The sequence below is a fragment of the Schistocerca piceifrons genome, chromosome 2 (assembly GCF_021461385.2).
Source record: "Schistocerca piceifrons isolate TAMUIC-IGC-003096 chromosome 2, iqSchPice1.1, whole genome shotgun sequence".
In the NCBI taxonomy this organism is placed as follows: domain Eukaryota; kingdom Metazoa; phylum Arthropoda; class Insecta; order Orthoptera; family Acrididae; genus Schistocerca; species Schistocerca piceifrons.
Window position 1 is genome coordinate 200,349,858 of NC_060139.1, and position 15,360 is coordinate 200,365,217.

General features: G+C 43.7%; 1 protein-coding gene across 1 annotated transcript in view; it reads left to right on the top strand.

The window, feature by feature from the left end:
- The window catches only part of LOC124776247 (galactoside alpha-(1,2)-fucosyltransferase 2-like), a 191,660-nt gene that overhangs the window by 15,426 nt on the left and 160,874 nt on the right, over window positions 1-15,360 (top strand). The window contains exon 2 of the mRNA XM_047251112.1: window positions 13,128-13,848. Coding sequence (XP_047107068.1) covers window positions 13,456-13,848 — 393 coding nt within the window. The 5' untranslated portion in view covers window positions 13,128-13,455. The remainder of the gene's footprint in view (window positions 1-13,127; window positions 13,849-15,360) is intronic.

Below are 15,360 nucleotides of genomic sequence, written 5' to 3' on the forward strand. Positions count from 1 at the left end.
CAGTGTCTATAAAGAGACGATTTAAATTAGGTTGGTGGATTATTTAATCAACAGAGACAATGGGTTTCCTCTTAGCAAAACTTGGAATCCTGTATTGTCTCGCATCAAAATGGAACGTTCTTCAGTGCGGCCCTGACTGCGATATATCGTTGCCAGCAGTGTTCCACTAAGGGTGGCGCCACCTCCCTGTCTTGGAGGGCAGCGCATGCGCCGTGTACTGAACGGTGGCCTATATAGGACATCGATTTGCGGGCTGGTATCAGTTCTCAGAGGGACTCAGCAGCAGAAGCTGCATTCTCCTGAAGATGGCGACCAGCTGGATCACCGAAATATCGAGTCAAATTGATTTTAGGATCCGGCAGCAAACCCGAAGAGACTTTCAAGACTTATTACACCGGGAAAGCCTACGTAATCACAGTTTGTCCCTGTGGCACGAATTCATGATGAGCTAATCCTTCAAAGTCAAAGAAAACTGTCAACATGACTTTAACAGTTAACATGACCTGATGAGGTTTTCTTGGTCTTGTACATCCTTTCTTGACCCACTGTGAAGACTGGACCTTGGTCTCAACATCACAACCGTAGGCCCACGTCTCATCACGTTATGATTCTCTTAAGGAACATGTCGTTCTCATTTGCGCAATTCAAAAGGTCTTCACAGATTGCGAGGCGAAGGACTTTCTGGTCTTGACGTGGGAGAAACTTGGCGGCAAAACGGTGCATTCCAAGATGCTGCGTCAGGATTTCATGACATGTTCCAACTGAAATGTTACATTCTTTTACAACCTTTCGGACGGTGAGTCTTCGATTGGCACGCGCAGTTTCGTTGACGTTCCTGACATGAGAGTCGTCGGTGGACGTCGAAGGGCGTACTGAACGAGGCTCATATTTAACTTCTGTCCTGCCATTTTTAAACTCGCTTAAGTACTCATCACCGTAGGCTTCCTGCATCATTCGCTGTGTCTCTGTAAAGATTTTACTGAGATTCACGTAAAATTTAATGCAGGCGCATTGCTCCTCTAGCTCTGCCATTTCAAAATTCGCTAACTGTGCAACACAACGTTCTACTCCGTATAGCACTAAACAATAACTAACAGACATACAATGAAACTTCCGACGATTACACATTAATGATTAACCACAAGCATGTGCAGGGATGCCAACCGCATTTCGCTTCAACACGCCATGAGCGCGAAATTACGAATGTTCCGAAATTTTTCGAACAGATCTCGTTCTGTAGCAGTTCTTTCATTGTGTGGTACAAGTTCCATCGATCTACGTTACTTGGCACTGACACACCATCCGAACGTTACTTTCGTCCTTAAGTTTCTCACACCAGTGTATTTGCTTCCCGCATCACATGCCTGCAACGCGATGTGTGGTATTTAGTCACGCTATAGGAAGTGATCATTGTTTCGGAGCATCAGTGCCTGTGTAATGATCGAGAAGAAGGATGCTGCTCACAAGTGTGTCTAAATCCAACGTTCTTAGTTTTGCGAAGAATGTACAAAGAAGAGAAACAGAATAAAGCAGAGCCGGAGGAATGCCCAGAGGAGACATATGTGTTGCGCTGTACTGTAGGGAAAGAAAAACTGCATTGCTTGGATGTCTGCGCCCGGACATGAGTTCTTTGTTGATCAAGTGAACAACGTTTTTTCTGTTAGTGCTTACACTACAGTAAACTATCTTTGACATCATCCGCTAGGCGTGATGCCCTACACAGTCACCTCCTGCTTTAAAGAAGTAGCAGCAGACGCAGTAAAAAACACATAAGCGCTGTGAATTCCACTGAAACCTTAACACTCTTTTAAAAAGCTCAAACTGCCCTATCCTTATCTACCACCACCTCGAACCCATATTTTCCTTTTATTCGCCAGCAATTACCTTAACAATTAGGTTTTCTGAACACACCTCCAGGCCAAATTCAAAATTCGTCACGACATATTCAATACAGTGGAACTATGATTTCTGACGTTGTTTTATTAGTATAATTTCATGTCAAGGCATCTTCACTGATTTCATCCCTGTGACATCAGTTCACTTCACGCCAGTGAAAGTAATGTAACTGACATTGTATTGACGTTCCGAGTGCGATTCCTGGGGATCTCTTAGGACTTTTCTGGCATGGAAGGGGGCTCATTAAGCCTGAAGAGCTGAAGTAAGCTGGTCACATAGAGAAATCGACTGATAGGCCGCCGACGTGGAGTAAGACTGAACGACACGCATTAGGCTGGCAGCCACACGAAATTTATTTGTACCTACTACTTTATAGCTACGAACCAAATAGGATCCCATCTTCTGTAGATAGAGTGTCGGGGTGTATTGTTTAAGACACAGTGAGGATACTTCAATTGCGATAAAAACTTTCTGGCTTTCGTAAGCTGGTAAAAGCACGCTGCATGAATTCTCCGCCACTATTGATTTAAGTAAAGCGTTTGATATTTTATCACTTTAGACAAAAGGTCTCTCAGACCTTATTATATCTCTTTAAAAAAATAATGTGTAACTATTTATTTAGAGGAAACACTCTCCTAGTAAATTTGTTTGTCCTTTGATTTATCGTGATATGTTACTGATTTTTAGTGAAGTTAGTTTTTACGTTTAGCTTTCAAAAAAATACAAAAGAGATATAATAAGCAAAGTAATGAATTTTGTAGGTTGGCAATTACGAATTATATCTGGTTTTATCGAGCGTCAGGCTCCCTACAAATTACTGTAAATGCAATAGCGTAGTATTACTCAGCTCCAGTTCACTATCACAGAAAATAGACAAGTTTTAATAAAATTATTTCACTGGATTACTTCAATCAATCTCACTGAATATTTTTACATAATTTCTTCCGCTCTGGCTATCAGACATTGTGCTGTGAAAAAATATTTTTAAATGTACCGCGTAACGGCGGCTAATTGTTAACAGTCAGAGGTCACTGTTACGCGCTCCGCAGCAGCTGGAAACATACTAAATAATTTTCATTAAATATTCTTTTCATAAGATAAATGTGGCGTAGGTTCTTGAAATAATATACGGAGATCACTTTATACTAATGTATTCTTACTAGGACACAGTTTGCACCATTAAATATTTGCAATTACGTTACGACAGAAACAAATGCTAGCGCAGCACAATAGCTTGCGTACCTTATTCCAGCTAACACCAGAACGAACAGAACAAAACAGACTAGACAGAAGAACGAGCATAGCATTGTATTTTATACTCTTACAAAGATAATATTTCTTATAATTACTTACACATTATAATCTCATACAATAGAAATAATGTCTTTTCTGCATCTATCGATCTATATTGTATATTTTTACAGTTAGCGTTATTACCTTTCGCAGATAAATCGATGTTTGCAGCTCATTTTGAGTCACATAGAGTCATTATTATTTATGTTTCACCTCGATAAGGTGAATATTGCAAAAGGGACACTACAACCTGCGATCATCCTTGGCACTAAATGGTAATACACTTGGCTTGGTTTCCGGATAATCCTATCATCAGATCTGTGGATGGAAGATACGAGATATTAAAAGGCCTACGTTTTTACTGTCGTGTACTATTGTTTTTTGGACAACCGTCACTGTCGTGTGTTATTTTTTAAATAAGTTGATTGAAATTTGCATACTGAATATTTTCATATGCGCTATATCCCTAGGTGCCATTCTAGGAGCATGAAGCTCTGTAGCAATAGGACTTTTTGGAAGAAGTTGCCAACTGCAATTACTGACAACTTTTTAATGAAATCGCATAACCTATATCAGCATTATCCTCTACCGGACCATAGATTGGCTGTAGCTCCATGCAATCGTAATCAGCGTCCGCGCCCCTTTCCTCTTACGTTTTCAAGTTTAAGATTTACTGGGCCACTTGTAATTTTGATTTTGCCATGTAGTATTGCTTTTAACGTTTGGTTGAAATTTGTCTACTGAGCTGTTTCGATTTGTGCTACGTTCTATGTTGCAAATTTAGCATCTTTGGAATGTTACAGTTACTGCATTGTGCGGGCTTTCCAATAATGAAATGTTGAAATGAGGTTGTGTGGTGGCCCTCAACTACGTACCCTCCGACTCAGAGTTGAAATATTAAACGTTTTGGCTGGTTTCGTTGTCTAGGGGCTGGGATACGTAGTTGCTGCATTACAAGCCAAATACTGCTGAGTCTATAGTATACAATATTAATATACACATGGATCGAATGGTCAAAGGTTCCTATCACTCGGCAATTGCGAATGTAACGTAGAAATTTATAAATGAAAGATTGCAATTAAATAAAATTTGCAAGTACTATCTTAACGACTTTAAATGATGAGTAAGATAGTAGAAGTTCTTTTGAGAATGTGGTACATTTCTGCAAAACAATTATTGGCGTCAATGGTCCAGCAATTAAATAAAAAATAAGTTGAATAACATGGAAACGATAGATTCCTACTGCGACCCGCCGTTAGGCCCCAGCTTGGCCACGCGAACTCCGAACTTAGAATATTTTCAGGGTGCCACAACTAGCCTGTTACTTCACAAATGTGACTCGTTTATTAACACCTTTTATATACATGTAAGTTGAATAAAACATGTACTTTTTCAACAAGTGTTGTCATATAACAATAACGAAAAGTTACTAAGGTGTTTACCTTGTATTATGTGAAGTTGATACGTCTGTTTGCGCAGTGATGGTGCTACAGAATAGAACAGAAAGCAACTAGTGACTTTATATTATTTTTAACAGATAATACTTTCTGAACTTCCTTGCATTGTAGAAATGGAAGTCTTTTAATATCTTGTCTTATATCGTGTGTTTCATAGGACTGACATGATGATGGGTTATCCCGAAACGCGTCACAAATGAAAAATTAAAAAAAAAATCTGGCAACCAAGGAAAGTGCATCACTATTTTGCGTCGTCTGATATTCTCGTCTTATAATTTTTTTGGCACAAGGAAGCTATTTTCGTTCCTGACAGCGAAGTGAAGTGTGTCACTGAGCGAGGTGGCGGACTGGTTAGCACACTGGCACACTGCACTCGCGTTTTGGCCATCTGGCCATCCAGAAGTAGGGCTTTGGTAACGTCCCTAAATCGCTCCTGGAAGATACCGGGTTGGTTGAATAGAAAAGGGCTACGGCTACAGTTGTAAGACTGCCGTAAGTTCCTGTAGCCTATCACAAGTAAGGGTAGACTACATTGGTTTCCCGAGTAGCTTCGATCAGTTGGGGTAGTATCTGCGCCAACCTGTACGTTAGGTGCGTTGCATACTTATCGGGCGTTACGTCATACCGATCACTTTCATGTGATCAGAGTCTTACTAGATTCCCCTAAAAACTGGAAGCAGTAAACCGCGTAGAAACTGACAGAGGATACATAAAGTTCCTTGTAACCTATGAACATTATCGTTCTACACATTATCCTCCTGTCTGTTACTTAAAAATGAACAGTATTTACAGAAAGACTGAAATCGTCAATGTTTAGTTCAGATTTTACTCGAAAATGGATAATTTGCAACGTGGAACAGAGTGATTCTGTAGTAAAAATAAAGGAAACAACACAAATCTATCACATAGCGCTAAAAAACACAATTTCTTCAACAAAACAAAATTACTTCAAGCATCGCTTCAGTACTTCGTCGAAATCATAGAAAACATGTTTCTGTTATTGATAAACAACTTTCGAATTTATCAATAGTAATAGGAAACTCTTGCCTTTGATCATGATGAAGAACGTACCGTTGTGCATATAAACTGTACTTGCATCAAAAGTAATTGTTTTGGTTACATAAAAGCGCAGAGGTTACGTGAACAGTTAATTTTATTACCAATAAAACGCAGTTTATATTCTGGAAGGATAGAAAATACGGAAAGGGCTAACACCGAATGGTGTGCGGTTCTAATTATGTGCAAAACAAACAACGAAACAAACAAACAAACAAAGAGAAGTCGTCGGCTCCCCGTTTCTGTCTTACACATTCATTTATATTTCATTCCCTACTAGTGCTACCAATAGTACCGCTAATCTTGACATTTACTACATCATTAATGTAGGGTACCAAAGCTACCGAACTGTAGTTTGGTAGAGCGCAGTTCTAGGCATGTCCGATTTCCTTCCCTATCCGTCTGTACTCCGAGTTTGCGCTCCGTCCCCAATGACGAGTCGTTACACCTAAATCTTATTATTTTTTGTGTCCACAGCTGCATGAAAACAGACATGATTAAGTGAGTGGTCGTGGAATTAAGAAGTCCTCTTAGGAGCTTGTGCAGTCAGTCTTGAAACGGGACTCTGGCTGAGCCGCATCTACGCGGACACATTTCTCCCAGGATTGCTAGCTATTCCAATAGCTGGAGAACTGCGAGATTGTGAAGTAGAAGGTAGGTGCTGGCAGAAGAGCAACTGCGAGGGCTGCTTGTGAGTCGTGTCTGCATAGCTCATTTGGTAAGAGCATTGGCCACGAAAAGCAAGGTTTTCGGCTCGACTCCCGATCCGAAATATAACCTGAGAGAAAAAAATTAGTTACGGAAGTACACTGAGGAAAAAAATTGCAACACCAAGAAGGAGTTGAGCAACATAAGCGAAAGTGAAAGATGAATCTTCAGATTTCGTACCAGCCGCATAAGAGAGGCGCAAGTAGCACCACTATACGGATTCAGATCACGTTTGCTTTGAATACGCGCTATAATGGACGTAAGTGTTAGTTACTTTTGAGACTGGACGTTGTTAGTTTATGTCAGTCAAGAACGCCTTTAAGGCGAGAAAGACGGCATTGTCAACACCTCACTGAGTTTGAATGACGTCCTAATGGGGCAACGAGAAGCTGGATGTTCCTTTTCTGTTACAGCAGAAAGACTTGACAAGAATGAAGCCACATGATTGATGGCAGCGGTGAGAGTGTAGGGCCGCAAGAAGACCAGACTGCGGACGGCCACGTGGCGCTAGCGAGTGGGACGACCATTATGTTCGGCGTATCGCTATGGCGCGTAGCACTGCATCCCCACACACACACACCACAGTGACACAACGAACTACTAAAAATCGGTTATTTCAAGAACAGCTGAGTCAGACGCCCTGTAAGCCTGCATTCCACTGACCCCAAACCACCTCCATTTGCGAATTCAGTGATGTCAAGCTAGAGGGCAGGGTGAAAGTCTGTTGTTTTTTCTGATAAAAGCAGGTTCTGCCTCGCCGCCAGTGATGGTCTGTGTTAGTCAGGAGGTCAGGAGATGGCCTGCAACCTACGTGTCTGCGTGCCAGGCATATTTGACGTATACCTCGAGTTCTGGTCTGGGGTGCGACTTCGTATGACACCGGAGCACTCTCGTGGTTATCCCACGCATCCGGAGTAAATTTGTGCGTCAGTCTGGTGATTCGACCTGTTGGGCTGCCATTCATCAACAGCAATCCATTGGGTGTTTTCCAACAAGATAACACTCGTCCACAAACCGTTGTTGTAACCTGACATGCCCTACAGTCGACAAGTTGCCTTGGCCCTCTCGATCACCAGATCACTCTCCATTATAGCACCTGGGGAACATTATTAGATGCCAACTCCAGCGTCATCCACAAACAGCGTTACACGTCTGTGTATTGACCGACGAAGTGTAACAGGCATGGAACTACATCCCACAAACAGAAATCCAGCACTTGTACAACACAATGCATACACGTTTGCATGCTTCCATTCAACGTTCTGACGGTTTTACATCGGATATTAATGCACTAGCATTTCACGTTTGCAAGGCTTATTTCACGCTTACATTATCCTGTGATCTTCCAATGATAATCACTTGTGTTACCTAGAGAAAAGTATTCCCAAAATTTAATTACTCTACACTAATTATTTTTTGATATTCTAATTTTTTCTGTCTGTGTATTAAGTTTATGCACATAAAGCTCGCATGTTTTTGTAATTTGTTTTTTTGTACTAAGAAAAAATGAGACTGCAAATTTTTAAAAGACTTCCTGAGGCTTAGTGTTATGATGTTTCTGGGATGGCTGGATGTGGGTGGCGGTTCTCTGTAGAGAAGGGATGCAGGTGCAGCAGAACAAGGCAGTTCACAAATACAAGAACTTCTTATTACTGTTAATTTACATTTGTTAGACTTTGAAGACAAGCGAGGCAGATACGCCATTATGGCGTCTCCTAGTGTGCCGGACTCGCAGGTGACAGTGCTGAGCATGCACTACTGTGGTGGCTGCTGCAGTGTTGTAGGGATCCCGCCTTATTACCACCCAGCATGGTCGGCTCGGCGTTTTGAAGGTGCCATAGTGCTGAACTACTCGCACTGCCGGCGTAGTCGCCCAGCACCGTGAAGGTGGCATGGCACTGAACAACACAGACGCCTGGCACAGTCAGCCCGGCACGGTGTAGGTGGCATAGTGCTGAACTGGCCGAACACACAGCATGGTCCGCTAGCGCCATGAAGGTAGCGTAGTGCTGAACTGCGAGACAACCCAACATGGTCTGCCCAGTGCTGTGAAGGTGCCATAGTACTGAACTGCCTGATCACCTGGCTAGGTCGACCTGCGACATGAAGTTGGCATAGTGCTGAACTGCCTGAACGTCCGGTATGGTCCGTCACGCTCCATGAAGGTGGTGTAGTGCTGAACTGCCTGGAGCCCCAAACCGAGCAAGGTGGCGCAGTGGTTAGCACACTGGACTCGCATTCGGGAGGACGACGGTTCAATTGCGCGTCCGGCCATCTGTGATTTCCCTAAATCGCTTCAAGCAAATGCCGGGATGGTTCTTTGGAAGGACACTGCCGACTTTCTTCCCCATCCTTCCCTAATCCGATGAGAACGATGACCTTGCTGTTTGGTCTCATCCCCCAAATCAACTGGTGCCTGGAGCCGCCGCGGTGAACAGAGGTTAAAGGCCTAGTTACGGTATCGTTATGGTGCTTATGACCACAGACCGGACGCCTTACTATTCTGCAGCCATCCGTCGACGACGTGCTAGTCTGAGGAGAGGGGTGGAGGGGGGCAGGGGGGGGTGGAATAAATACGGATGGTCCGAGATGAATTTTGCAGAGGAGGCCGTTTCCGTGCTTCACACAGAAATATCTGGAACAGAAGTGGATGACTGAGGTCATAAAGTGTCAGGACATTCCTGAAAACTGGTCCGCTCCTATGGCGTTTACATAGAGAAACACTTCTGTTTTTATGGTTATGTACCTGCATCGGTAAAAACGGAACCCTTATAGGATCAACTTTTGCCCGTGTATCTGCCTATCTGACTGTTAAGAACTCTTTTTCTCAGGAACAATAGACTTATCACACTAAAATTTATTTCACATACTAACGTCTACGGTGCGTTGGCGGTGTAAAAAAATTTAAGCATCTAAGACAATGTAATCAAAAGATACGGCCATTTATGTCACAAATTGATACTCGCAAAGTCAGTCATCAAAACCTATAGAGTACTTCCCGTTCACCTAGAATTATGAAATTTGACAAGGAGCAACATATAATAGTGCAAGTAAAGGAAAACACCCGAAAATTGTTAATCTGTGTTTATATCAAACGAAAAAAAAATTGACATTTGTTATTCGATTGTCTGTCCATCTGTAAAGACCAATTTTTCTTAGGAAATGTTTGACGAATGAAGTTGAAATTAATGTCACATACTAAGGTCTATGGTCCCTCGGTTGTGTAAATATGTAAGCTTATACGTCAATACAGTCAAATGATACGGCCATTTATGTCACATAGTTTGTTGCTAATTCGCATAGCACCATCATATAACTCCAGAATTAATCAAATAAATGAAAATTGCAATAGAAAATACTTAATTACGCAAAAAATTTGAAGTTATAGCTTATAATTAAAACATTCTCGTAAGACTGAAAGTTTTGGAATTCCTAGGACAGATATTTTGACAGTATCGATATCGATAACGGCCAAAAATTGAGATTCTCGATTCCCAGGAAAGGTGAACTATCTATAAAGGGTAGTCAGAAACAGTCTGAAAAGCTTGTGAGAATGTTGCAGGAGAGGTTGTGCAGAGAAGTAATTGTTAAGAAATAAGTCGATACGTTGCGCAGTGTCAGAGTTATTTAGCACTGGAGATCGTGTCTAGCAACGCTGTCTCCTACAAGGTGCTTTAAATTGCACGCGGCGACGACTTGATTGGCTAACTTCAGTGTTAAATAACGCGGAAACGGCGCAACGTATCGAACTATTTCTCAGCACAACCTTCCCTGCAGAACCCGTAAAAGCTTTTCAAACTGTTTGTGACCATCCTGTACACAAAATTTTGTACGGAACCCTCAGAGCGCGGGTACTATTCGCACTAGGCCAGTTTTTATCCCGAACACCAGTTTCTTCTCGGCCAATGCACATTTAAGTCTTGCTGCAGCTGAAATGAGAATTCTTAAGAGTATTTTTGCTTATAATAACGTGTACTCGCCAAGAATTTTTTGCGAAAATATTTCCAGTGCTGTTTTCTGAAAATCGAGTTTTAGAGTGTTGCCATCTTGACGTCCAAGACATTGTACTTCGGCTCGAATTTCACCATTTGAAATCACTCCTACATTCGCTAAAAATTACCTTAGAACCCATGTATTTGCTCGACAGTTTTCCAAATCAGAATTTATAAATGAGGACAAGTGCTGATTTATTTAATCTGTGAATGAGGATTTTCTACTAGTTGCATCAAGCGCCATTACCAGGAACATCGAAATGACCTCAGCTTAGTTATTTAGTTAGTTTAATGTCCCACGGATCTTTTGCACGATAAATCGTAATGATGTGCAACGAATCATTTTAAATTCACATTGCAAATTAATTTCTGAATTCTGAAACATGCTGAATATTTATAATTTTTTTAGTGCATTGGTCAAGCTCCATTTTGTGAAAAATAGTACTCACGCACTTTTTGGTGTTATCAAAATATCCACCACGTCTTCCTGGAAGCCCAGATTATGTCTATTTGCTTACCTAAAGTTACACAGACGTTTCTCCTGTTTGCTAATGCACGCATTATCTATTACTTTGGCCACGTCTGCGGGCGAATAATCGGCTGTGTGATAAGCAAGGCTATAGCTCGTTCGAACAACTAGGTGCCAGGCACTAAGCAAGTGACTCGTTGAGATGAGTTACTGTCGTTAGTGACTCCGCTCGAATTTCAAATAAAATTGTGCGTACATGTGTTTCACAAGTTACGACCTCCACCTCATCGCATCACGTGCCAATGATCATATTTGGGACTTTTGGACAATTATGGGTTACTTATTTAACAAATAACAAAATTTTTCGTTTATGATTGGCAGATCGTGATAATAATATTAAATAAAGAACACTTCCTAATTTTCTGCAAAATTATATTTATTTCGTCACTAATCGGCTTTGGATTATTACAGCATCTGCAGGTGGGAACAACTAGTTGTCATCAGAAGGTAGCCTACGAAGCCGAAAGCCAGTACGTGAAAAATGGTTCAAATGGCTCCGAGCACTATGGGACTTAACATCGGAGGCCATCAGTCCCCTAGAACTCAGAAATACTTAAACCTAACCAACCTAAGGACATCACACACATCCATGCCCGAGGCAGGATTCGAACCTGCGGCCGGCCGCGGTGATCTAGCGGTTCTAGGCGCTCAGTCCGGAGCCGCGCGACTGCTACGGTCGCAGGTTCGAATCCTGCCTCGGGCATGGATGTGTGTGATGTCCTTAGGTTAGTTAGGTTTAAGTAGTTCTAAGTTCTAGGGGACTGATGACCATAGATGTGCTCAGACCCATTTGAATCGAACCTGCGACCGTAGCAGTCGCGCGTTTGCGGACTGAAGCGCCGGTACGTGGCCAAATAAATAGACACTGTTCAGCCAAAACATTATTATCATCCACTTATCAGTTTGTGTGTCCGGTTTTGGAGCGAAATACATCACTGATTCTATGTATCAGAGATCCAAATGTTGTTGGTAGGTTTGTGGAGGTATGTCGATTACATGTCTGAGCACAGGTTATGTAATTAGCGTAAATAACGGGCCGCTGATTTGCGTGCTCGGTGATGGCTCCCGTTACCGACCCAGATTGATTCCAGAGGATTTACATGAGGCGAATTTGGTCGCCGAGACGTCAACCTGAATTCACTGCAATGCTACTCAAACCACGGTACTACGGTTCTGGCTCCGAGACACGGACAATCATACTGCTGAAATATAACATCGCAGTCGGGGAAGGCATCAAGCATGAAGCGATGCAGGTTGTTCGCAGCTGTCAGTGAGTCTTCGATTACTACCACAGGTCCCATGAAAGAGCAGGAGAAAGTCTCCCATAGCATAATACTTCTCCCATCAGCATGGGTCCGTAGCGCACTGCACGTTTCGAGCCGCTGTTCACCTCGATGATGGCGTTTATGGAAACGACCATCGACTTAGAGTAGCAAAAATGTGATTCACTGGAAGAACCGACAGGTTTTCGTTGATCGGTTGTCGAATCCCGATGGTACCGTGCCCACTGCTACCGTAATCGACGATGTCAGTGGGTCAACGTCTGAGCACGTATGGGTGGGTAGCCAGGGTGCGCCATGTTCAACAATGAACGACGAACGGCGTGTTGCGAAACACTTGTCCCTGCACCGGCATTGTGTAGTTTCGGCAGAGATGCCACAGATCACCATCTATCTTACTTTACAGGGCAGGCAAGCCTCCGAAACCCAAGTTCAGTGAAGAGTCATGGATGTCCAACCATTTAGCTTCCTCCACTTGGCACTCTATTTTCTAACGACCCTTGCTCCAATCGCTACCTTCAAATGACAAATTGACAATATGTAATCTCAAATACTAGCGTTGCTGCCTTTGGATCTCAAGTTCCCGGGCTCGATTCTCGGCCGGGTTAGGGATTTTCTCTGCCCTGGGACTGGGTGTTTGTGTTGTCCCTATCGTTTGATCATCACCATCATTCGCAGATGTGGCTAGAATTGGTCTGTGTAAAGATTCGGACATTGTACGGGCGCTGATGACCGCGCATTTGAGCGCCCCACAAACCAAAATCATCACAACACCATATTCTCAGATACCAACACTGAACTACAAATAAAAATCCCAGTCAATAAATAAAATCATGGCAACGGCAAACTAACAAACAAAACAAAAACGTTACGAACGTCTACCCAAAACTAATATCTTCTTTTTCTTCATTTGCAGAAGGGCCAATGACTGCAGATGATCGAATGGGCGAGGATTGGCAGATATACAGCAATGACTTTGCCGCTTCATATGTAGGAATATGTCACTGATGAAGAGCGTGTAGTGCTCTAAGTGGGTGACACTGAAAACAGACATGAGAATACTATCACTGTGGTAGTGTAACTCGGCGAACATTTTGGATATGATTCTATCATTCATTAGTGCGAATGTTGAGAATGTCGTGTAACTTGTGCTGACGTTCCAAGGCGCCTCGCACCGTGGTAGTGACCCCAGAGATTCCCAAAGGCGGACGGTGAGGTGGGAGTTGCATGTGACCGGGCGGCAAATGCGCACGAGTCCGCGCGCGATGGTCTTGAGACAGGCGCTATTGGCGACGGTGGCGTCTGCGGCGCTGTTGGTCTACATCTGCGCATACTACGTGTCGGACACGCCCCCGCTGCCGGGGCACCGGCTGCCGCGCGACGTGGTCTTCTGGCAGGACGATGAGGCGGCGGCGAAGGAGCCGTACGTGTACCGCTTCTCCAGCTACAACGACCACTTCCCGGGCGTCGCGCTGTCCGAGGTGAGCGTTCAGTGCCTGCCGCGAGGCGCCGCCACAGTGCGCTCTGGCGGCCGCCTCGGGAACCTCATCATGGAGTTCGCCTCCTTGTGGACGGCTGCGCGCCTCTACAACCTCACCGCCTTCGTCCCGGCGCAGCTGCGCGGTCGCCTCCGCCAGGTAAGCCCCTCTGCGTCAGCGTTTTGTTTGGAGCAATTACACTACTGGCCATTAAAATTGCTACACCACGAAGATGACGTGCAACAGACGCGAAATTTAACCGACAGGAAGAAGATGCTGTGATGTGCTAATGATTAGCTTTTCAGAGCATTCACACAAGGTTCGCGCCGGTGGCGACACCTACAACGTGCTGACGTGAGGAAAGTGTCCAACCGATTTCTCATACACAAACAGGAGTTGACAAACGTTGCTTGGTGAAACGTCGTTGCGATGCCTCGTGTAAGGAGGAGAAATGCTTACCATCAAGTTTCGGACTTTGATAAATGTCGGATTGTAGCCTATCGCAATTGCGGTTTATCGTATCGCGACATTGCTGCTCGCGTTGGTCGAGGTCCAATGACTGTTAGCAGAATATGGAATCGGTGGGTGCAGGAGGGTAATACGGAACGCCGTGCTGGATCCCAACGGCCTCGTATCACTGTCAGTCGAGATGACAGGCATCTTATCCGCATGGCTGTAACGGACCGTGTAGCCACGTCTCGATCCCTGAGTCAACAGATAGGGGCGTTTGCAAGACAACAACCATCTGCACGAACAGTTCGACGACGTTTGCAGCAGCATGGACTACCAGCTCGGAGACCATGGCTGTTACCCTTGACGCTGCATCACGGACAGGAGCGCCTGCGATGGTGTACTCAACGACGAACCTGGGTGCACGAGTGGCAAAACGTCATTTTTTTGGAATGAATCTAGGTTATGTTTACAGCATCATGATGGTCACATCCGTGTTTGGGGACATCGCGGTGAACGCACAATGGAAGCCTATATTCGTCACCTTTTGTTCGCATTGATGGCACTTTGAACAGTGTACATTACATTTCAGATGTGTTACGACCCGTGGCTCTACCCTTCAATCGATCCCTGCGAAACCCTACATTTCAGCAGGATAATGCACGACCGCATGTTGCAGGTCCTGTACGGGCCTTTCTGGATACAGAAAATATTCGACTGCTGCCGTGGCCAGCACATTCTCCAGATCTCTCACCAATTGAAAACGTCTGGTCAATGGTGGCCGAGTAACTGGCTTGTCACAATACGCCAGTCACTACTCTTGATGAACTGTGGTATCGTGTTGAAGGTGCATGGGAAGCTGTACCTGTACACGCCATCCAAGCTCTGTTTGACTCAATACCCAGGCATATCAAGGCCGTTATTACGGCCAGCGGTGGTTGTTCTGCGTACTAATTTCTCAAGATCTATGCAACCAAATTGCGTGAATATGTAATCACATGTCAGTTCTAGTATAATATATTTGTCCAATGAATACCCGTTTATCATCTGCATATCTTCTTGATGTAGCAATTTTAATGGCCAGTAGTGTAAATGCCGACGTCTAAAACTGCGTTTTTATCTACGAATCTACGATGAGGACAGAAGCTGTAATGCTGAATTATAATTAGTTCCAAGGCAGTATCCTACTTATAGACAGATACGCTATGCACTATTGCACAC